This window comes from Electrona antarctica, assembly GCF_951216825.1.
Source record: "Electrona antarctica genome assembly, chromosome: 10".
Lineage (NCBI taxonomy): Eukaryota > Metazoa > Chordata > Actinopteri > Myctophiformes > Myctophidae > Electrona > Electrona antarctica.
In genome coordinates, this window is record NC_136791.1 from 46,231,228 (window position 1) to 46,258,328 (window position 27,101).

At 42.7% G+C, this 27,101-nt stretch overlaps 3 protein-coding genes across 4 annotated transcripts; 2 read left to right on the plus strand and 1 right to left on the minus strand.

Moving 5' to 3' along the window:
- Positions 1–1,854: 1,854 nt before the first annotated feature.
- On the plus strand, positions 1,855–3,378 carry LOC306930857 (histidine--tRNA ligase, cytoplasmic-like; the record flags this gene model as incomplete). Its single annotated transcript, XM_079511953.1, has 1 exon — positions 1,855–3,378. One exon carries the CDS (start codon positions 1,855–1,857, stop codon positions 3,376–3,378), a length of 1,524 nt encoding a protein of 507 aa, XP_079368079.1.
- A 3,215-nt stretch (positions 3,379–6,593) lies between these two features.
- Positions 6,594–20,157, minus strand: LOC306931553 (transcription initiation protein SPT3 homolog). 2 transcript variants are annotated; one of them, XR_013791022.1, is made up of 13 exons: positions 20,008–20,157; positions 18,123–18,222; positions 15,276–15,360; positions 13,131–13,217; positions 12,288–12,381; positions 11,032–11,177; positions 10,463–10,538; positions 9,871–9,983; positions 8,810–8,914; positions 8,145–8,273; positions 7,879–7,968; positions 6,732–6,827; positions 6,594–6,685 (listed from the first exon to the last, which is right to left on the minus strand). XR_013791022.1 is itself a non-coding variant. In XM_079512964.1 (12 exons), exons 2-12 carry the CDS (start codon positions 18,200–18,202, stop codon positions 6,786–6,788), a joined length of 1,047 nt encoding a protein of 348 aa, XP_079369090.1. In that variant the 5' UTR covers positions 18,203–18,222; positions 20,008–20,157; the 3' UTR covers positions 6,594–6,785. The 2 variants fall into 2 exon arrangements, 1 of the variants encoding a protein (XP_079369090.1); XM_079512964.1 differs by having other exon boundaries at positions 6,594–6,827.
- Positions 19,817–26,438, plus strand: LOC306930858 (uncharacterized protein; the record flags this gene model as incomplete). Its single annotated transcript, XM_079511954.1, has 6 exons — positions 19,817–19,948; positions 21,313–21,527; positions 22,145–22,304; positions 23,273–23,377; positions 23,868–23,939; positions 26,077–26,438. The coding sequence occupies exons 1-6, from the start codon at positions 19,846–19,848 to the stop codon at positions 26,436–26,438; spliced, it is 1,017 nt and encodes a 338-aa protein (XP_079368080.1). The 5' UTR covers positions 19,817–19,845.
- Between the last annotated feature and the right edge of the window lie 663 nt (positions 26,439–27,101).

Sequence of the window (27,101 nt, forward strand, 5' to 3'; positions counted from 1 at the left end):
TTTTTGTTCAAATCGGGCCAATCCTGCCCTCCTATGACATCGATGTACTTGAACACCGTGATTAGGCTGTTCAGCTTGCCATGCAGCTCATCGCCCGTCTTTCCCTGTGCAGACTTCAGCACTTTGTCACAGTGCTTGGCCAGTAGCTCGGGGGCTATGCAGTGGGACTTGGGTTCCCTGTGATTGACTGCAGACGTCAAAGCCTTCTCAACTGCACCCAAGAACTGTGCCATTCAGAACTGTGTCAAAGTCAAAGTCAATGTCAAACGATTTGTCACACACGTTACCGCAGTGAAATTTGTTCTCCGCATTTGACCCATCTCTTGGAGCGGTGAGCCGCAGCCAAGGAGCGGTGAGCTGCAGCGTGCGCCGTGCTCGGGAATCATTTGATTAGTAGATTTGACCCCCAATCCAACCCATTGATGCTGAGTGTCAAGCAGGGAGGCATTGGGTCCCATTTTTACAGTCTTTGGTATGACCTGGCCGGGGATCGAACCCCGACCTCCCAGTTTCAGGGCGGACACTCTAACCACAAGGCCACTGTCTGGTCAATGAGCTTAACAAATTGACTGTGTACCTCCAACAAAGACTCGACAAACTGGGTTGACATTCACCTGAGAGAGGTTGCTGGTGGCTCGGAGCCCTTCATCATACAGTAGATATGGACTTGCAGCTTCTGGGCCATGACAGTTAACCCTGAGATCAGATTCTAAAAATGTTTTCTACATCCTGACAGTTTTCTGAAAAAGCTATGTTTCTATGTCAGTCGTTCTTCGATTTTTCAAAAATAGCAGACCTACAAGCTCGTAGCGCGCCACTCGGTGGCGCGCTATGAGCTTGTAGATCTGCTATTTTTCAATAGCTAAATCATAACATAATGCTAACACCAAAAGGGGTTCCCGCCCAAAATGGGTTAAAGCATGGTTCTCACCATTCAATAGGGTGTACATGTTGGCAATGTCCTCCGGACTACAACCTTGCAGATTTTTGGGGGAGCATGAAGACAAACATTTTTGAGGGGCGCTAGCCTCTCCTATGTCCAGCTTTCGGTGTGTGTGAACAAACTTTGTCCTACACCGGTAAGACGCCGGAGGGCAAGAAGCGTGCACGCATCCGCCTTGTTGACGTCAGACTGCTGGGCAGGTGCTGGCGGTTTGGCATGGGGGGTCAGATCAACATGGAATGAATTCTGTACTGGCCATATAAGGAGCATGTCTTGAGTGTACAGGGTTTGATGAGGTCAGATCAACATATGGAATGTCAGAACAGGTCAGCTCCATACAGTATATGGAGATCTAAGGGTGGTAGAGGGGACATTCTCTTGAGTGTACAGGGTTTGATGAGGGCCCAGGTCTTAATTTTCGGGCCTGTTGAGAATTCTAGTTTTCGCCGGCTGCCGGTCGCAGCTGCATTAATAACTTTGGGGCAGGCCCGTCTAGAGTTTGAATGGACAGGTATAAGTCAAAAGGGAGACATCGAAGAGGAAGGATGGATGGGGAAGGATCAACATGGAAGAACAGGTTCTGACATATCCATATATGGAGATGTAGATCTAAGGGTTTGAGGTCAGATGTAGAGTTTCTGGTCAATATTGACGACATCAGGGATCTCCATATATGGGCTTAACTGCGACAGCAGGTCGCATTTACTATGACATCAGGGATATCCATCCCTGATGATGTCACCATACATATATGGGAGCTGATGTCACATGATGTCACGATGACCTGGTGGCTCGCCTGGGGTGACCAACCTATATAAACGTGTCAGTTACTTATGTTTCATTTACTGTGTGAGATATAGTCAGACCTGGAGGACATTCTCAAGATAAGATAGAGAATCAAGATCCTAAACATGCAAAAGGGGTTGGAGAAGGAGGAAACAGAGGGGGAAAAGGGCAATTATGAGATTAAGATGGAGAACAAGGCGGTCGTCCTGAAAATGGAAAAGGGGTTGGAGGAAGTAGCGGAAGCAAGAGACGGTGGGAGGAAACACCAGTTTGTCCTTAAGACTCCCAAGGGAACAAGAGACTACAACCCCTCGCAGATGGCCGTCAGAGAGAAGGTGTTCAACACCATCACTGGCTGTTTCAAACGTCACGGTGCTGAGACCATTGACACACCTGTCTTTGAACTAAAAGAGACATTGACAGGCAAGTACGGCGAGGACGCTAAGCTGATATACGACCTCAAGGACCAAGGTGGAGAGATGTTGTCTCTCAGATATGACCTCACCGTGCCCTTTGCACGCTACCTGGCCATGTACAACGTCACCAACATTAAGCGCTACCAAATAGGCAAGGTCTACCGCCGTGACAACCCAGGCCTGGGCCGCTACAGGGAATTCTACCAATGTGATTTTGACATAGCGGGAAAGTACGATAATATGGTCCCCGATGCGGAATGCCTGAAAATCATCTACGAAATACTCAGCGAGCTGGAGCTGGGAGACTTCTGCATCAAGGTCAATGACAGACGTATTCTGGAGGGAATGTTTGACCTGTGTGGCGTTCCAAAGGACAAGTTTTGCACCATCTGTTCGTCAGTAGACAAAATGGACAAATTGTCCTGGTCAGATGTTAAAAATGAGATAATGGAGAAGGGCGTATCGGAGGAGGTAGCTGATCAGATTGGTAAATATGTGAAAATGAAGGGTGGTATTGACCTAGTAGAGCTCCTGCTTCGAGACACAGAGGTGTGTAAGAGCGACCAGATTCGTGCCGGCCTCACAGACTTGAAGGAGCTCTTCAACTACCTGCAGATCTTCCAGGTCACAGACAAGGTGCTGTGTGATCTCAGCCTAGCCAGAGGTCTGGACTACTACACAGGTGTAATTTACGAGGCCGTGCTGATCCAGGCGGGCGCCGCGGTGGCCCAAGAGAAAACCGCGAGCACGGGCAGTGTGGCTGGAGGTGGACGGTATGACAACCTGGTGGGCAAGATCTCCTCCAAGGATAGGCAGGTGCCGTGTGTCGGGGTCAGCATTGGCATGGAGAGGATCTTCTCCATCATGGAGGCCAAGGCTAACAGCGTGCGTACCACAGAGGTGCAGGTCATGGTGGTCTCGGCACAGAAGAACCTGCTGGAGGAGAGACTCCGACTGACGGCCGAGCTCTGGACTGCCGGCATCAAGGCACAGACAGAGTACAAAAGGAACCCCAAATACCTGAACCAGGTGCAGTACTGTGTGCGCTCAGGAATCCCGCTGGCGGCCATCCTGGGAGAACAGGAACTGACAGATGGAGTGGTCAAACTCTGCACTGTTGTCACCAACGAGGAGGCAGAGGCTCATGGATCAAAAAGTAATTTAATAAAAGAGGCTTATGTATCAAGAAGTGATTTAATAAAAGAGATCAGGAGAAGGACTTCAGAGGCCTGATCATGCTGCTCTACCCAGCAAAAATGAACATATATAGACAATGAAATGACTAACCCAAGTTAGACCACACAGACTGTTTAATCTGCGATGAGGGGATAGCCCTAAACCAGTGATGCTAATCTTGGGGGAAGAAACGACCCGCGGGTGATTCATGATCATTTGTCCTGCTTTACTCAACTTGCGGGTTGGCCCGCGGGTTACAGTTCAACTTGTGTATACTATTTGACCTTCCCCGACCAAAGAGTTAACATTTCTTGAGCCGCTCTGACCCGACCCGTGGGTAACGGGTCGACCCGCGCATCACTACCCTAAACGCTTAAAGTCTCCCCCTACAGAGGAAACTGAAAATATGTGCACTTCTGCAGAAAATGTAAACAATCCAATAATTTGGAATAATAACCGGTCTCTATAGTGCAGTGGTTCTCAACCTGTGTGGGGACTCCCTGAAGTGACAATTTAAGGACTTTTAAAAGTAGGCCTAATAAACAAACGTAAATCAAGAACATACTATAAAAATCACACCCGGGTGAACAGGGTGAACATAGCAACCATGCTCATTTTCTCTGCACAGACTAACAAAGCCAGTTGTAGGAGTGGTTTACACCACTCAAAAACTGGTCATAAACATTGGGCAGATTGGCAAATAATATAAGAGGGTTTTTTTAGCAATGCCAAACCACTAATGTTTGACGGAGTGTGTATGTCTCTATGTTTGTACAGTAGTATGGCCTCAACAACTGCAATACCGCTGGGTGACCACAATACCTTCAAGTGGCGCTGTTCAGCAGCCTTCAAGTGGCACTGGCAGCCTAAAGGGCCATTCACACTGAACACTACAAGTACTGTATAACCTGCACAGCTCAGTTCACACAGGTGGGAACTTTTTAAATAGCCGATATTTCCACAATAAGCTTGTCGAGGTCAGGGACGGGCCGGGGTCCCCAGTTCAAATATCAAATATGATCATTTTGGGGGGGGTCACGGTCTTAAAGGTTGAGAATCGCTGCTCTAGTGGACAGTTGAGAATTCGCAGCTTTTAAAAGGTTTCATGACATTCATTTTCTTTTCTTTTTGAGTGGTGCAAACCACTCCAACAACCAGCTTTGTCTGTATGTTTGTGTACCTGTACCTGTCCGTGCAAAGGTGAGCATGGTTACTATGGTTAGTGTGTGACGTCACTGACATAGCTGATCAGACTATATAAGACCTTGCACCACTCAGTTCACACGGGTGTGATTTTTTTCTTTTTCTTATAGGTTTTATGACCTCAATTACCAACCTGAACTTTGAACATTCAGTGGATTTTCTGTGGTCTGGGATTTTCTCGGTCTGTGAAGCCCTTTGAGCTGCAATGAAAACAGGCAAAACAGTGACATCTGCTGGCAAATCCCATTGTCATGTCTTACATCACACTCCATTCTCTATATTCAGACCACAGCCATCTTGCCAGCAAGGTGATACCTAGGTGACACTTCCCATAGAGCCCATTCATCCAAACAGAAAAGTCCTCTCTAATTATATTAAACACCGTCAAAATCACCAACATTGCAGCTGTAGGGAAAGCTTGAATTATCCTCTTTCAATCTGTAAAGTCTTTGTTTTATAAAAATCCACCGTAGACATTTTATGAGCTACTTCCTGTCAGAAAATAATCATCTGCAAGGAGCGCTCGTTATCAGTAAAGCAACCTCCTGCTGCCTCCTGCATTATGTGCACATTCAAAACAGGTGAATGAATGGTGAATTTTACGCCATAGTGTACATTTTACGTCAGAGTAAAATTACATAAAACTTACCCCATTTAGGCCTGACCTCAAAATTTAAAAAAAAATCTTCTAAATCCTCCAGTTTTCTGAAATAAATATTTTCATGATTTTTCAAAAAATAGACCTTGGCGCGCTACGAGCTTGTAGACCTGCTATTTTTCAATAGCTAAATTATAACATGTTTAAAACACCAAAAGGGATTCCCACCCAAAATGGGTTAAGTCATAACATAACACAAACATTGATGAAGGTGAGGACGCAAATTATGATTGGCCGGAATGAGATGATGTATGATAATGTACGATGTCCAGAGCGCCCCTCACTTCACACGGGTGTGACCTACATCCAGCTTTTAGTTACCGTCCACAAACTTCGTCTAAAACAAAAAATTCCCATTGAGAATGAATGGAGAATTTTGCATCATTGTGTCTGAGCAAATAGGCATAGTGTCAATTTTACGTCATGATGATGTACAATGATAAGAGCACCCCTCACTTCACACATACACACATCTGAGCATACAGATCCCCACAATATGTAATTTGTTTTTAGATTGTTTTGAAATTTGTCTTAGCTTCTATTTGTAACCTATGTAATTCACATATACCTTTTGTTTCCCTTTTCCTGATCTACTGATGTATATATATATAATATTGTATTACTCGACGACACAAGTTTAACCCATTTTGGGCGGGAACCCCTTTTGGTGTTAGCATTATGTTATGCTTTAGCTATTGAAAAATAGCAGATCTACAAGCTCATAGCGAGCTCGTAGGTCTGCTATTTTTGAAAAATCGAAGAACGACTGACATAGAAACATAGCTTTTTCAGAAAACTGTCAGGATGTAGAAGACATTTTTAGAATCTGATCTCAGGTCAAAATGGGTTAATTACTCAGTGTAATTTTGAGAATAAATAAAACTTGAATGAACACATTTTTTTAAATCTCTGAGTGTAGGGTAGGTATGATCCTGACCATGATCTATCTATACAAATCAAGTGTTGTAGAAGGCATTGCAACATATATAGTCTAAATGATGATGGCAGTGATATTAGCAAATATGCAGAATTTATTTTCATGTACAAACACTGATCACACAGAAGACAATCATAAGGGCCAGTGGAATTCCATTAGACTGTATATGGTACGTACAAAACGGATACATTGAGAAATACATGTTAATGCTTCTTGGCCATCCAGGTCATTCCCTCCTCCATGGAAAATCTTAAGAATGTTATTCCCATTATAGAAATAACAATCGTTTCCTTTATTTCCTATGATCAATTTACAATTTAGGCATTTAGCAGACGCTCTACGATATCCTCAACATATTTTACAGCATTGTGAAATTGAAATGAAACACATTCGGCTCAAATCACTGGACTAATAATAATGGACACCTTAAATTATTTCAAATGAACAAAGCATCAAAATAAAATAAATCAAAACTCGGACCGTATTATGATTTATACAGAACAAATGAGCACAAAATAACAGGGATATCTTCATGTGAGTTTTCTCTTGAAAACTAATTTAGCGTTAGCCTACATTACATATCTGATAAACAGGCAAAAATGGCGTGATCAGAGTTGGAAATAACGAACAATATTTACATGCATTCATAAGTGAGTGTTAAAACCTTTAACAGGCCAAGAAGGCCATGCCACCCCTCCGATACGAACCCTGCAAGAGAGAAAAAGAACACTTATTGATATTTCAGGTACAAAAGGGAGCCCCGGCCAAAATGACAATGAGTTAAAAGATAAATGTCTTCACTTCCCTCGCAATACTTTTGTGTGGCCTCGCAAAAAAAAACATATCAAACTAGGGGGTTTTCATGATGCTGAATACATTCCAAGCATTAGTTTGGGCTAATTGGCCAAATTGGGCCTAAATTTGGCCATAGCAACTTGCCCAAATGTGCTGACATCAGCACAGTTGGGCAAGTTGCTATCGCCAAATTTAGCCCAATGAGTGTTTTTATGCAAAACTAATGCTTGGAATGGATTCAGCATCATGAAACACCCCTAGTTTGATATGTCACATGCTACTTAAAGCATAAGGAAATTTAGACAATATTGCCTTATAATAGGATGTCAATGGTGGCATTTTGAAAAATGGCTGCCATGGGTGCCATGTTGAAAATTCAGGATGCCTCCACCTCCAATTATGTTTGGGATGCCTTTGGCTATATGTGTACCAAATTTCATGCTTTTATCACAAACTGAACGATCCCTTTATATATTGGAGCTAAGCAGCTGGACTATGGGCATGCGTTAGGTTAGAGCAAAGCAATGGGGGTCACCAAAATCAATAGCATGAAGGTTCACAGTAAATGCTATGTCAATGCTTTTGAAATATCTTGTTAGGGCAAAAAACAATGCTATATGCCATGTCACCAATAGGCCTGTCACAATTTATTAGATTATCGCCTAATAAAAAATAAATAAAAAACAGAAATAGCAGATCTACAAGCTTACAGCACATTACTTTGTGACATGTTGTAAGCTTGTAGATCACCTATTTCATAAATGTTTTGGAAATAAAAGATTATTAAATGTGTCAGTGATTTATTTGTATATTTAAGTTATTTGTCATATCTGCCCCGTGCAATTTGTTATTATGAAGCCTAAAAGGCAAATCGTTAATCACATTAGTTGTGTGACAATTAATCGTCAACTTAAATTTGTAATCGTGACAGCCCTAGTCACTGAAAAAACAAACTCGAACATACCGTGTGTCTGTAGTTATATCTTCTGATAGCCTCTCTAATGTGATATGTCTGGATGGCTCCACTAGGTGGCTCCACTGTAGCAGGACAGCTCTGAAACACACACATACACAAACATAATAGTATTACTTACCTGGTACTTTAGGCTCCCCTACACAAGTCATCGTCACAGCCAGGTATCAGTGTTGACAGATTTAATGAGAGAAACAACAACAAGCAACCAGAACATGCCCAAAAGAGAGAGGGCGCACGCACGCACGCGCACACACCTTCTTCCGTTTCCTTTGTCTGGCTCTGCCGTCCAGGCTTCCGTTACCCTGGAGGAGGGGCTTAGAAGAGTGGGAGGAGCCTGGAGTGGAAGGGGGAGTGGCCTCAGGTGAGTCTGGGTCTTTTTTCTCCTGACGCACAGAGAGAGAGAGAGAGAGAGAGAGAGAGAGAGAGAGAGAGAGAGAGAGAGAGAGAGACGGGGGCCGTTGATTGACATGGCATGCAGATTTGCGTTGACGCCGAGAAGGTCCATATTAGCGAATCCACAGCACACCCCCCCGCCTGCCCATCGTCACCGGGGCTACTGCGTTGTTGACAACTGCTGCGGCAGTCTATATATGGGCATATAGGTACAAGAGAAGTCCAGCGCTGCTTCTTCAGCCAGTCGAAGGCAGGAGGGCTCGCCGGTGCTCAACAGGGACAACTTGCATCAGAGAGAACAACACCTGGGCACTACCCAAATACAATATACTGGAGCACTCGACTGGTCTGCACGTGTTTATTATTTGACGTTTTGACTTTCCTCTTCCTCAGAGTCAAATATACAGTACATGGGCCTATATATGTGCCCCCGGCCACAGAGGGAAAAGACATACGGACAGCGCTCACCACAACAACTTGAACTTTACGTAGTTGAAGACAGATGAGAGGGTAGGACTGTATGTACCTCAGTGTGTGTGCTGTAGTGGATGTAGCTGGCGGAGATCACGTGACTGATAGGGTTGGTCTTTGACGTCATTTCCTGCTTCACCAACAGAGACAAATCTACAATCTGTGTCGCAAGAAAGACAAACAGGGGGGAAATGAATCAAGCCATGTCATTGAGTGAATGGGTAAGAGAGCATTTTTTTCTCTTGAACATTTCAAGAGTCACAATTTCACTCTGTCATGGTGGCATGCAGGCAGGGCAAACAAAATGAATACACACAACGTTCTCTTGACAGATTCAGATTCCCCGTTCATTATATATGTAGGGTTCAAGTGCTTAACCCATGAGAAGCATTTTAGATTTGAGCTAAAAAGCATTATTTTATAGTTTGGCTATTCAAAAATAAGATATACAAGCACGTAATTTCATGCCATGAGCTTGTAGATCTGCTATTTTAGAAAAATCTTGAAAGTGTGTGCAAATCTTTGAATATTCTATTTTCAAAAGCGGGACTTTTTAAACTCAAATATTTGCTTCTGGGGGTCCCTGGAACAAGATATTTTTTAGATGGGGGGGCCCGGCAGCCAAATACATATAATTTTGGGGGTCCTTGAAATTAAGACATTTGTAGAACCGGCCTCAGATCTAAATGGTTTAACCCATTTTGAGCGGGAACCCCTTTTGGTGGTTACATACATTGTTATAATTTAGCTATTGAAAAAAAGCAGATCTACAAGCTCATAGCGCGCCACTGAGTGGCGCGCTATGAACTTGTAGGTCTGCTATTTTTGAAAAATCGTTAAAATGTGCCTCAAATCTTTCAGAAAATTGTCATGATTTAGAAAACTTTTTTTTTTTTTTTTAAATGTCGACGTCAGGCCTAAATGGGTTAAATTAATAGCAGGGGTAGGCAACCTTAGGCACAGGTGCCAACATTGGCACAGGGGAGGGTGATCACTGGCACACTGGCAATAAGTGTGAGAGGTTATTTATTTTAAAAATTAAGTATTCGAAAATTAATTGAAATGATGTCCCCTCACATACAAATGACATCATCACATCAGGAAGGCCAAAGTTACCTGGGCAACCGTCTCATAGGCCAGATATGACAGGATCTCCATGGCGATGCTGTTGGGTTTCACCTCCAGACTACTACAGTCCAACCAGTCTCGGAACTTAGATGCCTTTTTAGCTTTGCGCACACACACACACACACACACAGACACACACACACACACACACAGTTAACAATCTGACCGACAGACTGATAGAACAAACGAAGTATTTTTTGAGTGGTGTAAACCACTCCTACAACTGGCTTTTGTGTGCAGAAAAAAATGACCACGGTTGCTATGTTCAAAATAATTTCTGACGTAATTAAATCACACCCGGGTGAACTGGATGACCGTAGCAACCGTGGTCATTTTCTCTGCACAGAAATAGCCAGTTGTGAAATCACATCCAGGTGTGATTTCATTACGTCAGATCAGAGCTGATCAGGCTATATAATACCTTACCTTATTTCATTACGTCAGACCACAGCTGATCATGCTATATAAAACCTTACACCACTCAGTTCACACGGGTGTGATTTTTTTTGTATGTATTTAAGTGGTGTACTCATCCCGGTTATTATACACGTCTCTGGCCTAATGTTCTCAGCAGTCTTACCGAAGCTGAGCTGTCGGCTTTCACAGAACTCCGAGTACTGATTCTGATCCATAGCCCGAGTCTGACGCTCGATGCGCTGTAAAACACAAAATGTATAAACACTAACTGTACAAAATACATGAAAGTAGTGACCTGTGCTGCGGACCTTATCATTCACAGGAGCCTAAAAATGTTTTATTTATCCCATTTTGGGCGGGAACCCCTTTTAGTGTTAGCATTATGTTATGCTTTAACTATTGAAAAATAGCAGATCTACAAGCTCATAGCGCGCCACCGACTGACTGACATAGAAACAGCTTTTTCAGAAAACTGTCAGGATGTAATAGACATTTTTTGAATCTATTCTCAGGTCAAAATGGGTTAATCTGTGTCTTCCAATTTGTCTACATGACTGAATAGAGTTTAACTCTCTGAAAATGAATAGCTTAAATACAAAGGGAAGACATCATTGCACCATAAAAACCACACCAAGGGGTCTAATCAAGTACGGTCACCTCAAAAACACATAACAAAAAAATAAAAACACTCACGGCAAAAACTACTTGATAATCATAATATTAAACCCTGACCTCCAGTCGCTCCTGTTTGACAGGATCCACTTCCTGTCTCTCAGCCAATGACAGCAGCTCTCCGGTGTGATCCATCCACACCAGGAAGTCCTGAGCCAACCGCTGCCTCCTCTGGTTATTTCCAGTGGCAGCACCTCCCCAGCGGTCTACGAGACACGGGTGATTTGGACAAGATGTTAAAAACATAATGGGTATGGGGAACAAACTGGAGCACACAGACATTCCTACAAACCTTTAGCAGGTGCTAGAAAACTAACACTTTAATGACGAAGAGTGCCACTGCCACCAGTTAACCTGTTAAGACCGGCGAAGCATCCGTGTCATTTTAGCTAAGAAGCATTATTTTTACACTATTGCTATCTATTTAGTATCTAGTAGCAACTACGGTAGTACTATGTCGGTATCAGTATCAAACTACTTTCTCACAGAACAATGTTCTTCTGAGGCATTCTGGAATGTTGAGGCAAAAAGGAAAAATCACACCCGTGTGAACTGAGTGTTGCAAATCCCCCCCCCCCTCTCTCTCTCTCTCATTAGCAGGCAACAGTGCAGCACTGTCTCGCTCTCTCTGTTTCTGGCACAACAGCGCCACTTTTGGTACTCATTGGTACTGGTGCTCATAGTCACACACAAACATGAACACACGGTTGAACACACGGTTGACACGGACATTGCTGTTCCTTGGAGTGGTTGCACCACTCAACAAAAAATGCATACATGTTTGTATATCCCGTGTGTTGAGCATGATGTCCTTTCTGTTTGGGACGGTAGGGCATTCACTTCTAGTCATTTTTACTAGTAGACTAGTTTACTAGTCGTTTAACTACCTATTATGTAAAAAATAAAATAAATTAAAAAAAAGCTGTGTACATGGTGACTATAACTATAATCTACCTGATCTTGAGGCCTACAAAATCGGGAAAAAAAACTAGTCAACTAGTACCAACAAGGTTGACTAGTGGATTTACTAGCAACTAGTCGGCTAGTAAACTAGTCGACTAGTTGCTTAATGCCCTATGGGACGGCTGTGCAAGTTTTGTTGTGACTAAGCATTGTAGAAGCTCTTACACGGTGAAAACATATACAGATAAAACATAAATATAGCTTTATTAATGTGATAAAATTCTGCAATCATCTAAATTAAATTGAAACGCTAAATGGCCTCTTTTCACCGAGTTTGAGATCAGGGTGTATAATATCGATAATAATCGTGGGTGTGTGGTTGCTAGGATGCGTGCGTGCGTGCGTGCGCATACCTGTGTCTTGTGTGTCTTCTTCCTCCATGCTTTTGAGGAGTTTAGATTTATAATCTCTAAACTGGATATATTTTAATAACCTGGATACTTTCCTCTGGCAGCAAAAAGCAGAAAAGAAGAATCTCAATAAATACAGTCAGAAGAAATATTAACCTGTAAAGCACATAAAACGTGTTGTTTTCTCCTGTCCGATGTATACCTGATTATACATTGCATCGTGCACCGAGAATAGCAGATCTACATGCTCACAACACACACCACGCTGCTGCACACTGTCAGCTTGTAGATCTGCAATTTTCAGACCTGCCACTTAGTATAAATCAGAGTTTGGCATGTGCAACTTTGGTTCATGACAGCCATATCTCACTAGCAATTTTGAAATCACAGTTGTGAGATAAAGCAGTTGTGATGAATACAAGATGAAGATATAAAGCTGGAACTATCAGTTGCACTGCTGAAAATAAAGACATTACTTACCAACCCCAAAATAGAGGCCTTAATGGTAGACTAAATATCACATTAAAAATGTCATAATAGGGGGACAAAGCCCAGTCGTATTGAAGTACTCACTCCCATATTGTACATGTAAAATATGGGAGTGATAGTACCTATAGTACTATGAGTACCGTCCGCAATACCAAAATATAAATGTATTTGTTTGCTCTGATAAACTAATCCTGTAGTTCTCTGTAATTTCTTGTTGTTGGTGGTCTTAACAATGATTATATATATATATATATATATATATATATATATATATATATATAAACTAATTTTAATGAATGTATTAGCCTCTATCTGGCGACCTCCGTGTGAATTTGTGCTTAGTGTATATCTTCTTACCTTGTCTCTCCTCATCAGAAAGAGGATGTCCTCAGCTGAAATGACCCTTGACCCTCGTAAGACAGCCCCCTCGCACGCCTGCTGCAGCTGACCAACCAAAACCATGCATAGAACAGCAATTAGCATAATCTAGATATCGTCTCTGTCGGGTGGAAACATCATTATGTCCAACAATGTTACTTTTCAGGATTTTTGGGGTTTTTTTATCCCACTATTTTGCAACCCATTTTTGTTTCACCCAGTGTAATCTAATGTAATCCTGGGTGCTACACTTCCTCTGCCAACCTGGGGGGGCAGCGGACGGACCTCATGCTTCCCTCTATGCATGAGGAGTCCTTTTCAGGATTCAAATAAAATAAATAGTAAAAGGTAGCAGATCTACAAGATCAAAGCTTTGAGCTTTGCAGATCTGCTATTTTTTATACTTTTGTGTGATGCTGTAGTAGGATGAAGTAAGGCATTAATTTAAGGAAAAACACAAAACGTTGGAATATGGATATAGGAGGGGACACATCGGCTGAATAATTGTCGGTACCAATGACGTTGAAAAAGACAAATAATAGTCGTTATATCAGCCAGACCAATTTTAGTTGTTACTCGTTTGATCATTGTTTGTGAATTGTCATGTCGGTTCATTTTCTATGGCAAATGAAATGTAAAAGTATCCTGTAAGTCCATTTGGGCTGGGCTTCCTTGGAAGCATGACATTTTAACCCATTTTGACCTGAGATCAGATTCTAAAAATGTCTTCTACATCCTGACAGTTTTCTGAAAAAGTTGTTTCTATGTCAGTCGTTCTTTGATTTTTCAAAAATAGCAGACCTACAAGCTCATAGCGCGGCACCGAGTGCCGCGATATGAGCTTGTAGATCTGCTATTTTTCAATAGCTAAAGCATAACATAATGCTAACACCAAAAGGGGTTCCCGCCCAAAATGGTTTAATAAAGAAAACTATTCAAAAATGTTTTTCAAAATGGTAAAAAATAAAACAAATAAAGCAAAGAAGTTTAGGGATAAGGCACTGGCGAAAATAGGGCCCCAAGTCTCTTTGCCAAAAAATAGCTAGTGACTAGTGAGCTTGCTGATCTGCTATTTTTGGTGAATGTTCCCCCCAGAATAGGAATGCTGGGGGTTTAAGTGGTTGAATGCCAAGTAAAGTTGGAGGCCATCGATATTGTCCTTTTCTTTTTGCTGAGGTTTGCGTGATCTGCGCAAAAGGACAGTTAACCCATTTTGGGCGGGAACCCCTTTTGGTGTTTTAAACATTATGTTATAATTTAGCTATTGAAAAATAGCAGATCTACAAGCTCATAGCGCGCCACCGAGTGGCACGCTACGAGCTTGTAGGTCTGCTATTTTTGAAAAATCGTGAAAATATTTATTTCAGAAAACTGGAGGATTTAGAAGGATTTTTTAAAATGTTGAGGTCAGGCCTAAATGGGTCAAATGATAAGGGACAATATCGGTGGCACCCAACTGTAAACAGTCTGCCCTAATGGAAACAAATATACTCTCCAGTTTTCCTCATGACATTGTATCTTTGGGGGAAAGATATGACAAAAGGTGCTATAAAGTAACAATGTAATTCAGGGGTGCCGTGGATGAAAAAGTTATTTAAAGGAGAATTCCATACTAAAAGGCTTTCTTACCTTTCTTTGTAGTCGTTGCGTCCCCACCAAAGAGGTACAGGTGTTTTTTGTGCAAAAGCTCCTTATTGGCTATTTCCCCTAACATAAGCCATACATGAATTGCATTGAATTTAATGGGAATTGAATGGGGCTATGGGGTGTTGTGCTAATTCGCTTATTTCCATCGCTCAAAATTATAATGTTTTTGTATATATCCTCTCTTCATAATGTAAATAATATCCCAAGCGGCACACTTTACTACTTATTTAGATGGAAATAAGCGAATTAGCACAACACCCCATAGCCCCATTCAATTCAATGCAATTCATTGAGGGCTTATGGTAGGGGAAATAGCCAATAAGGAGCTTTTGCACAAAAAAAACACCTGGACCTCTTTGGTGGGGACGTAACGACTACAAAGAAAGGTAAGAAATACTTCTAGCATGGAATTCTCCTTTAACAGCCCAAAAATGTTTGAGAGCCACCGATACACACCGCAGTGTGTATTAGTATTACCATTGTGATGAGTTGTGTGTGAACGATGTCCTCTACCAGAGCAGCTGTCTCGGGCAGCGGCCTGCAAGCGTCTCCCAGAGCAAGCCTAACACACAGTCACAGAGGAACACTCAACACAAAAACTGTGAAATTACAACAACAGACAGCGACTTCAATCGCGTTAATTAAATATTTACGGATTGCAAACTTTTAAAAGCAATTCCACTGCAAATAATTTGAAGCAAAACTTCAAAAACAGCGCTAAAATACCCTCTTTTTTTCTATCAATTACACACCCCATGAAGCCTTGAATTCATGGGGTGTGTAATTGAATTTCGTTTTTGTCACATTCCTAATCAAATAATTTGATGGCCGTGTCATCAGTCAGTAGTGAGGCTCTAAGGCCCCATTAACACTGGCAGCCAAATCCAGCCTGAATCAGATCTGAGCCACATCCAGATTGGAATCTGATTTGTCTAAATGAGTCATGTGACCATTTAAACCAATCGGATTTCAATCTTGATGTGGCACAGATCTGATTCAGGCTAGATTTGTCTGCCAGTGTAAATGGGGCCAAAGAGTCTCAAGGAATGCAACAAAAAGGATACGTCGTTGTTGTTTTTTTTAGACCTTTTAATGCTTAGAAAGTACTTGAAGATACCTTGCGAAAAAGCTTTTCACATGCAAAACAATGTAGGCACAGATGAGAAATAGTGTCTAAATACTTCTAGAACTCACAGTAGCCCAACACACACACACACACACACACACACACACACACACACACACACACACACACACACACACACACACACACACACACACACACACACACACACACACACACACACACACACACACACACCCACCCCCCCCCCCCCCCCCCCCCCCGAGAGAGAGAAACATCCTACACACCACCCATGCCACAATTAGGCCCGACCACAATTTGCATACAGGGATACCACTTCCATGATACCAGACTAACGTAAACCCACATCCTGAATGACTCTCCTTCGCCCATTCCTTCTCTTTTCCCGTCTTTCTCCCGCCCTCCTTCCCTATTTTCCTGCCTCTCGCTGCTCCCTCCCTTTGACCTGTGGTTGGCTGGCTGCAGCTTTCAGTCCCGGAGCCCGGTGGGGTTGTGGGCAGGTTGGCTTCAGGTTTGGAGGGTGGGTTTAGTCGGACAGTTGGTTTAAGGTTCAGACAGGTGTAGGTTTTGGGGTTTTAGTTTGGCATTGGACTGTCTGACCACCGACACCACATCTCTACTCCACAGGCCCACACACACCACAGGGTGAGTACCCCAAATATCTCTCACACACACACACACACACACACACACACACACACACGGTGGGACGATATGAAGATTACACGTCACGAGGACCACTTCACCACTTTTCAACCTATCTTCATATAATAATAGGTCCTCACTAATAATCATGAAAAGAAATGGCGCAATTTTTGTGTCTCATAGGAGGGCTGTGGGCAGTTCAGAAACCGTCTTCCAATCACATCATCGATGGGGAATACAAGCTAATAGAAACTGCAGGCTTTCTAGTCCTGAAAAGTTGCAATGCGAAAATGGAAGCCATCGTTCTCACGATAATGAAAATCTAAAACAAATTGTAAAAGAATCTTGTTTAAAAAAAGATCTGCCTAATGATGTCACTGGAAGACGGTTTCTAAACTGCCCACAGCCTTCCTATGAGACACAGACTGAGTAGAAAAAAATCATGCCATTTTATCATGATTATTAGTGAGGACCTATTATATGAAGATAGGTTGAAAAGTGGTCCTTTAAAACTTAAAATGCCACTTTTGTTAACCACTTCCACAGCATCCCTATTTCGGTGGGAACGTTTGCCAAACATAGGCGATCTACAAGCTCACAGTGCATTGTGTGCTTGTAGATCTGCTATTCTTGGCCAATCGATTTGTGTAGTGAAATAAGAGCGTACCAAATAACGCTTTTTACAGGTCTGTTTTATCAAGTATTTTGAATTTGCAGCTCATCAAAAGCCTATTCATTCTAGTGTATGATGGAGGACAATTTCACGATAAATCAAAATCTCCACAATATGATTATTGTGAGCATTTTTTAATCACGATAAATGATAACGATTTGCGTCACACACACAAAGTATCAAAGACATGTGAGTGTATGATTATGATGATCATGTGGATATACTGTATAGGATTTGACTGCATGTGATAACAAACTGTCTCCATTATGTCAGTGCAACAGGTTGCCATGGCTTCCAACAGCCTATTTGGAAGCACCAGCCCGGTGTTGTATTGGGGTCAGTCTCTCTCTATTTATTGTCTGTCTGTCTGTCTGTCTGTCTGTCTCAAACACTAGTTCAGTGGTTCTCAACCTTTTCAGGATGATGCCCCCTGAAATAATCATGTTTGAACTGGAGACCCACCCCCCACTGGAGACCCCCCCCCCACCCCCCCACCCTGATAAGCACTTGGTATTGTAGGAGTTGAGGCATTCAATTTTGTTTGACTCAGATAAATATTTTTGAAAATAACCGCATTGTGAGCTTGTATATCGGCTATTTTCACCATGTTTGTCTCTTTCGTATATTATTTGACAATTTGGCCAATGTTTGACCAGTTTTTATAGTGTAGTGTGTTGATTACTTAAGTTTCTTCCTTTCTTTTTTGAGGCATTAAAAAAAAAAGGTCTTACAAGTCCTTCAATAAATTGTCACTTCACTGTCATTTGGGGCCCTGCAGATGTGACTAAAATGTGCCTAAAAGTAAATGGAATTGTATTCAAAAGACTAGGACTAAAACTAAATCAAAATAAACACCGGTGAGCAGCCAGAGGTCTGTGACAGTGTGTTGTGTGTGTCTCACATCATGCTCTGTAGCTCTGGGATAAAGCTGGCCCTCGGGACGGGTCGGTCTTTAGAGTTGGAGGGAGCAGAGCTGGCCATGGGCTCATAACCACTTCACCCTGCACACAAACACAGCCACACATGCATTAACCCATTTAGGCCTGAAAAAAATGTCTTCTAAATCCTGACAGTTTTCGGAAATACCTATGTTTCTAGGCCTACGTAAATCACTCAATATTTCATGTCAAGGACCCCCATCTGAAAATATGTTTTGCAAAGATTTGAGTTAAAAACGTTCATTCTGAAAAAAAAATATTTGAGGCACATTTTCACGGTTTTTCAAAAATAGAAGACCTACAAGCTCGTTGGGGGGGGGTGTCACTCGGTTGGGGGGGGGTGTCCCGGTGGAAAAGTGATGCATGTGCATACTCTCCATTTGAACCCATTTTGACCTGAGATCAGATTCTAAAAATGTCTTCTACATCCTGACAGTTTTCTGAAAAAGCTATGTTTCTATGTCAGTTCTTCGATTTTTCAAAAATAGCAGACCTACAAGCTCGTAGCGCGCTATGAGCTTGTAGATCTGCTATTTTTCAATAGCTAAAGCATAACATAATGCTAACACCAAAAGGGGTTCCCGCCCCAAAATGGGTTAAATCATGAAACAGAGGTAAGCCCTGGTGTATTTCCACGAGATATTATCTTACGGGTCTTCTATGGTGAAGCCCCTAGAACATGGGTCTTCGACAGGTGGTCCGAGACCCTTAATAGGGGTCCAAAACTTCCAAACTAGTCTCAAATCTCTCTAGTACACGACACAGACATTGATGAGACAATGACAATCAGCTACATTTGGTGAGCTAACTTTGAAAAGGCATCATCAATGGCTTTATCAACAAAACATTTTTGCAACACATTTTATGCATGTTGTGGGAGCCCTGCTGTATCTCTCTGTCTCGTCTAAGGTGTCCTTCAATGAAATGGAACAGAACAGAACAGAATAACGTCTAAATACTTACGTGCTTAAAGGCATGTAGTATGTAACGTCACCCAGTGTTTATATGAGAAAACAAAAAGGCATCAGCCACTGGAGTAGTGTGGTGGCGTTCGTTTTCAACAACGCAACCTCTTGCTGTCTCCTGCATTATGTGCAATTTCAAAACAGTTGTCAGTTGGTACGCAGGGCCATTGAGTGATTTCCAATGAGCGCTTCCAAACTCCAACACAAAATAATCACATGCACGCATTTCGTGCATGTGATTATTCTGGACAGAAAGTAGCGCATAATGGTGTATTTTTATGAAACAAGAATAGAAAGAGGATAATTCAAGCTTTCTGTACAGCTGCAATGTTGGTGAGTTTAATACAATCAGATAGGCCTTTTCTGTTTGGATGTATGGGTCATTGGGCTGTTGTTGGAACTCTAGATTCAACATTTTTTTTAAATAAATCTAGTGTTTCAAAATGCAGCTACTCCGGCTAGTGTTCACCATACTCCTCCAGTGGCTGATAACAGCTGGGAAATGATTGGTTAAAGAAAAGTTATTGTTTTGCTATGTAAACACAGGGCAAAGTTACATATAACGCCTTTAAAATAACAACATAGCAGAACAGAGTGGCACAAAATCAACACAGCTCCAGACTTCTTCTGTGACACACACACACACACACACACACACACACACACACACACACAGCAGGTGGCTGTGACCACTAACTTCCCCTCCGGCAGTCAAATCTGAATGATAATACAGACCAGTTCCCTCCTATTCAAACACTGCGGTGATAAACACACATACATACACACAGAGCGAGACGATGAGAGACAACAGACAGGACACAGAGGTACTTCGGGAGGACATGGGCATTGGGTACACATACACATACATGAAGAAAACACTCACAGATATATGAAGTTCAGTTCAGTTGCAACTTTTTCTTCTGTTTGTTTGTTTGTTTCGTTCGTAGCGCGCTTTGATGACGTAGCGGTAGCTTCTGCCACCGAGGCACTATGGTCTTTGTAGTTTTGCTTCGCTCTCGGATGAAAATCGGACAAAATCTTCTTTGGTCAGAATCAGAAATCCAGCCTCCAGGTTCTGGATATATATAGATAGTGTGTGTGTGTGTGTGTGTGTGTGTGTGTGTGTGTGTGTGTGTGTGTGTGTGTGTGTGTGTGTGTGTGTGTGTGTGTGTGTGTGTGTGTGTGTGTGTGTGTGTGTGTGCGCGCTACATGTTTTTTAAATTATTTCAAATTTCAAAAGAATATTTCAAAAAACGTAATCATCACGCAGAGAAGGAATAGTTACGATTTTTTGTAACTTAAGCTGTATGAAATACTTGCCAATGTTGCCATTAATATAGTGGTTGCAACTGTATTAATTGATTGAGTCCCGTGGTGGGAATTCTGCTCATGGTTTTGGTGAAATTTAGTTCCATTTATTGTGTCCATATCACTATGCCCAAAAATAGTTCCATGTGATAGAGGGGTCAAAGTTGAACGAAAGTTGCCCTAATATTTTAGAAATGGGTCAACAATACAAATGACGTTTTGTGAATTAATTTACTTTTACTGCGTGGCCCCAGTGGCCCCCACAAAATGACCGGAACTACTTTATACTACTTTAATATTCACCAAAACCAGAGCAGAACTCCCACCACGGGACTCGGGCAATCAATTAATACAGTTGCAACCACTATATTACTGGCAAGTATTTCATACAGCTTAAGATAAAAAAAAATCTGAACTATCCCTTTAAATACCAATTAAGACCTGAGGCCGATTCTACAAATGCCTTCTAAATCAGTAGTTCTCAAACTTTTTCGTAATTCAAACTTACATAACATTTTTCTAAAATTAAAATAGCACGAAGTGATGAAGTGAGGGGCACTCTTATCTTCAGCATACATCACATGTAGATCACATTCTGTGCTCAGCCAATCAAATCATCACAAATGTCATTCCGGCCAATCACTTTTGGCGTCTTCACTTCTCTGCCCTGACTTTTATCCTGTGTACTTTGCTCAGCCAATCAAATCATCGCTATGGGGTGATCAGCCAATCATCAGCCAATGTTTGTGTTCACAGAAACCCTCAAAGCTGTCTTGGGCATATAGGAGGGACTAGCGCCTCTCAAAAAATGTCCTGGTTTTAATGGCTTTAACAACACTGGGGATGTCTCTCAGTCTCTCTTCTTGGCTTCCTTCCCTAGATCCCCTGGTGAAACGAAGGCTCACGTCACCAACACCGCCACCACCCAGCACTCATCGACCAGAGTGCCATGACGTGAGGGCCCTCCAGGGGCCACTGACTGAACCACCGGAGCCCCAAAGGAGAGGCCTGGTCCAGACCGACAGCCCTAACTTCCTCTGTAGCAGCCTGCCTCAACACTGGAGATGTAACAAGACCCTGCCTAGAACCTTCACTGTTAGTAACTATACTTATCCAACTGCAGATCAATAGGCTAGGTGTGACGCACCCTCAGTTGCAAATTCTGCCCCCTAGCCTAGCATCTACATATTGTTTTACTATATATAAAAACTGATGTGCCCGGTCGCCATTTTCAACTGCCTTCCCGCAGTCATTTCATCGGGTGCATAATTTGGTCCGACTTCCTAACGGTCCGAACGCAATAGTCAGACACCCCACGCTACCCCAAACGCTAACCTAACCCTATAACCACACACGGAAGCCACGGATGAGTCTTAATGACCTCCACAACTCAGAGAGTGTAGCCTAAATGGACCTGTTGGCCGTTGTGGTCCATTTGGTTCCATTTGTACACTTGGAGAGTTACAGACCTGAGACCTGTAACTTACAGTCTACAGGTATATTCTGGATAACGTAAAAGGGACCATTTGGTTCCTAAGGGACGCCCATGGGAAGCCCCTCCCACATTGAGAACCACTGCATGAATGAATGAATCCATCCATTTTCCTATCTAGTGTGTCTATCTAATCTATCCGATATATATAGTAATGGCCCGGGGCTTGTTTGTTGTCTTGTTAAGAAATTGTACCATCTCTCTCTCTCTCTCTCTCCAGGTGGTCGCTCTCAGTGACGACGTGCCAGACGGCGTGAGCGTCATAGTGATGGCCGGCAACGATGACAACAGCAGCGCCGAGCTGCGCAACGCCACCGCCATTATGAAGCAAGGCCACGCCCAGTTCAATGACCTCCGCTTCATTGGACGCAGCGGGAGAGGTCAGACCAGTGCATCTCAAACATTTGAGCGGCACCAGCCCGCTCCAACGCATGGCTTTGTGTGTGCCCCCCCCCCCCGTGACTACATCATCATACATGGTCATCATCACAAGTGTGATTGCTTGACAGCACCCCTGAGTTACAAATACTTATAGCACCTCACATTTATATCATATTTCGTTACGCAAATGTGTAAATCTTTCCAGCGAAGATGCCGTAGGCTATGTCATGAGGAAAATAAGGACGTTTCCACGTTTTCCCGATTTTGTAGGCCTCAAGATCAGGTAGATTATAGTTATAGTCAACAATGTACACAGTTAAAAAAATAAAAAGGGGTTTGTTTTTTTTGTTTTTTTAACATAATAGGTGGTTTTACTAGTTGACTAGGCAACTAGTCAACTAGTAAAAATGACTAGAAGTGAATGCCCTAGTTTCCACTAGCAACTGGTTTAGAATGGCACAGAAGAGTGATTTTGTGTGTGTCACTTTGAAAAAGGAACAAACACCTGCACGCTGTCTTCAAATGCAGTGAACCAACTTTTAATAGGGAAACAGCAACGTTTCGGCCTATATGCGGCCTTCATCAGGCTATCTTTATGAACACAAATGAGAAAGCATCCTTTTTGTAGGCTGTCTGACCTAATGGTATAAGCCTATCGGGTCAAACCAAGAAATGACATCACTCACTTAAAGTGACAGGTACTCTCATATGGTTCAATGAGAACAAACAGTCATATAAAAGCTCAGTACACCAGTGCAAAGCAAAAAGAAAAAACACAATAATCCATATTAATAATCATGACAGTATACAATAGGTAACATTATTAAATAATGGTGTATACAAAAATCATGATCATGATGATAAATCAAACATTTTGCAGGTTGAAGCTTCATGAAAAACTTTCCCTGTGAAAGAAAAAGGGAACAAACTTTGCCTATTGATGGTGTGCATGGTGATGTTTGTGCAGGGAAGAGTTTCAACCTGTCAATCAACGTGCTGACTCAACCTCCTCAGATCGCTACTCTGCAGAGAGCCATCAAAATCACTGTGGACGGACAGCGCCTGCCAAGACGTTAGTATGCTGTGTGTGTGTGCGTGCGTGTGTGCGTGTGCGTGTGCGTGTGCACGTGTGTGTGTGTGTGTGTGTGCGTGCGTGCGTGCGTGCGTGCGTGCGTGTGTGTGTGATCAGGGCAAATGAAGGCTTGCACAAACAAAACTCACACAAATAAAACACACAGATTTGGTGTAGAGGGGAAAAGGAGTGGACCACACACACACACGCACATGCACACACACCCCCCCACACACACACCCCCCACACACACACACACACACACACACACACACACACACACACACACACACGCACAAATCAACTGTTAATTTAACAGTGATTGATAATGAAAGACTAATAAGGGCTGAGCTTTAATCTGACACATAATAATTATAGCTTTGGAATGAAGTGCAGTTAAAATCAAGCTACAGATGTCATCAAGGATCTGTAGTGCTATCACGTGAAATGGATGCTTACCTCCACCTCTCTCTCTCTCCATCTCTTTTAGGACAGAGGCAAAAAGAGATGAAGTCAGGAACATGCAGGTCTTCTAGCAGCGTCAGCAATCAGGCGTCCTCTGGTACTGTCTGGGAGAGACATTATTACACTGGTAGAAAACTAATGGAAAACATCTGATGAGAGCTCAACATCATGTTGAAATTGTCTTGTTTTTATTGTTATTAAAATGTTATCGGGCAGAAACCTTGTATGTTAAAAAACGTTATTTTTCAGGAAAGGGGAAAAAATCACACCCGTGTGAAGTAAGTGGTGCAACTCCGTGTGGGGGTCCCCGGGGGGGGGGGGGGGGAGTTCCAGACCCCCAGCAGCATGCCGGTTCCGGCATGCTGCCCCACGTCCGAAACGGTTGAGAAATGACAGAGTTACCGTGTACCGGTCCCTCTACTGTACCCTCTACTGTACTGTACTGTACTGTCACTGTACTGTACTGGCACACCCGAAATCATCATATATACAGCTAATATGTGCGTGTGTGTTTGTGTGTGTGTTAGGTTGCGCACAGGTGGTGAAAAACAACCATGCTGTTTTCGCGCTCATACCCAGCCAGCCAGCCAGCCAGGCAGGCACCCACCCAGCCAGCCAGCCACCCACCCACACACATAGTCACTTAAGAAAGTGGTTGCACCACTTAAAAATAATCTGTGTTCCAATTTACACAACTAGACTGGTGCCCGGCTGTAGAGCACCGAGTCGGTAACGATGGAAGTTGGAGATCCATGCCCCACACGACTATGAAATACCGTTCCCTCTTATGCACATGATTTCTGTGTCTGTCTCTCTGTGTCCCTTTATTCCTATATATGGTGGAGTTCTGTGTCAGGCTGCCCAAATATGGAGTGTTGTGAGTCAGAACAGGCCAGCTCCATATATGGACCCTGGGCAGGGGCCCTGCATGTCCAGAGCCCGGGCAGAGGCCTTTTGTGGCGCTGCTGGACAACCGTGGGTCCGACCGACTCGACACTGGGCACTGCACTCCCTGTGGGGGTGTGGAACGCGTGTGTCGAATTTGAAGTCGGTGGGGCGAACGGTTCTCGAGTTACGTGGATTACAGTACAGAGACATGGTGCATTTATAGATAGAAGAGATAGTTATTATTTAGTCACAGTCTCTTCTTCATTCTTCTTCGTCGGTTATATGTTTATAAGTAAACAGTGTTTACTTATAAACATATAGTGTTTACTAAACACAGTGTGCATTTACTTTGAATCTGGTGCTCCTAAGTGAAGGTATAGGTAAATGTATGTAATAATTTTCAAAATATTTTAAAATAGTGAAAATAGCAGATGTGTTGCATTGTAATGGCAATGTAAGCTTGTAGATTGGCTATTTTCACTACTTTACCACTGTCATACGACAAAGTAAAGGCATTAAACAAAAGGTTGAAATATGGTCATACACAGTACAAGGTTTCTTCCCGACAGCAATGATATCTAGACTAGTGCGTTTCACCTAAATTAGAGTGGATTAGTATAGGAACGATACAAATAATGGTAGTAGGCCTATATAATCCTTGCATAATATGGGGAATTGGGGCCAATTCATTAAAGGACCACTTCACCACTTTTCAACCTATCTTCATATACTAGGTCCTCACTAATAATCGTAAAAAAAATGGCGCAATTTTTTTCTACTCAGTCTGTGTCATTTTTCTCAGTAATTTTCTTTTTTTAGGAGGGCTTTTTTAGGAGGAAACCGTCTTCCAGTGACATCATCGATGGGGAATACAAGCTAATAGAAACTGCAGGCTTTCTAGTCCTGAAAAGTTGCAATGCGAAAATGGAAGCCATCGTTCTCACGATAATGAAAATCTAAACATTTTTGTAAAAAATATTGTTTAAAAAAAAATCTGCCTAATGATGATGTCACTGGAGGACGGCTTCTAAACTGCCCACAGCCCTCCTATGAGACACAGACTGAGTAGAAAAAAAGTGTGCCATTTTATCATGATTATTAATGAGGACCTATTATATGAAGATAGGTTGAAAAGTGGTGAAGTGGTCCTTTAATGCTACAGTAAATACGTTATAATCTATGCACCCCCTCCCCTCTCTATCCCTCTCGCTCCCCCCCTATCCCTCTTGCCCCACTTCTTCTTCTTCTTGCCTTTTTTTATGGAAATAACAAAAAACGATGGAGCTTGCAGAAAAGCCATGATGATAAAGATGATTCTGCTTCTCTCCCTCTCGGTCTCTCTCCAGACTGCAGGCCCCTCTCCTCCTCTCTTTGGGCCCACCACGAGCCATCGTTTCGAGGCCAGGTTACCTCTCTGACGTCGCCCTTCACTCCAACACCCAGACTGCACCACCACCAGCACATATCGTCCATGCCCTACTCCACCCCCACGCCCCCATACCCCCACTACCTGCCCCCGCATCATCCCCCTCCTCCCAGTCCTCTGAACCACAGTGGTCTGTTCCAGGCGGGCAGCTTCTACTACGGGTCAAACCAAGCGATCCACACCACAGGGGAGCAACGCAACGTCTCCGCTCCACTGATCAGTCACGTTGAAGGGGTCTGTCTTTCTGCCAGAGGGGAGGAGCCTGTCTGGAGGCCTTATTGAGGCCCGATTTCAGTGTATTGATCTATTAAGCACACTTTTCTTTTCTGTGTTTTGGAGTGGTGCAACCACTCCAAGGAACAGCAATGTCCGTGTTAACCTATGTGACTTTAACCTATGTGACTATGAGTACCAGTAGGGGCAAAAGTGGCGCTGTTGTGCCAGAAACAGAGAGAGAGATAGTGCTGCACTGTTGCCTGCTAATGAGAGAGAGAGAGAGAGAGAGAGAGAGAGAGAGAGAGAGAGAGAGAGAGAGAGAGAGAGAGAGAGAGAGAGAGAGAGAGAGAGAGAGAGAGAGAGAGAGAGAGAGAGAGAGAGAGAGAGAGAGAGAGAGAGAGGAGAGGAGAGGGGCACCACTCAGTTCACACGGGTGTGATTGTTTTATTTATTTATTGCCTTTATTCTATTATAATTTATGTATAGTGAATTGTCTAAATAATTGCAGTGATTCTAATCAACTTTATTCTATTGTATGCCAGGGTTTTATAGTAGGCCTATAGTAGATTATCAGTTGGTTAATAAAGTCTTTCTAAGAAACAAACAATGGAATCAATGTAGCCTGCCTTGTTTCCGGATTAAAGGATCAGGATTAATTTTCCTTGTTCAAACTGAATTGCCATTTTATTGAAATGATGTGCATGAAGAAATGTAATTCAGAAAGAATTA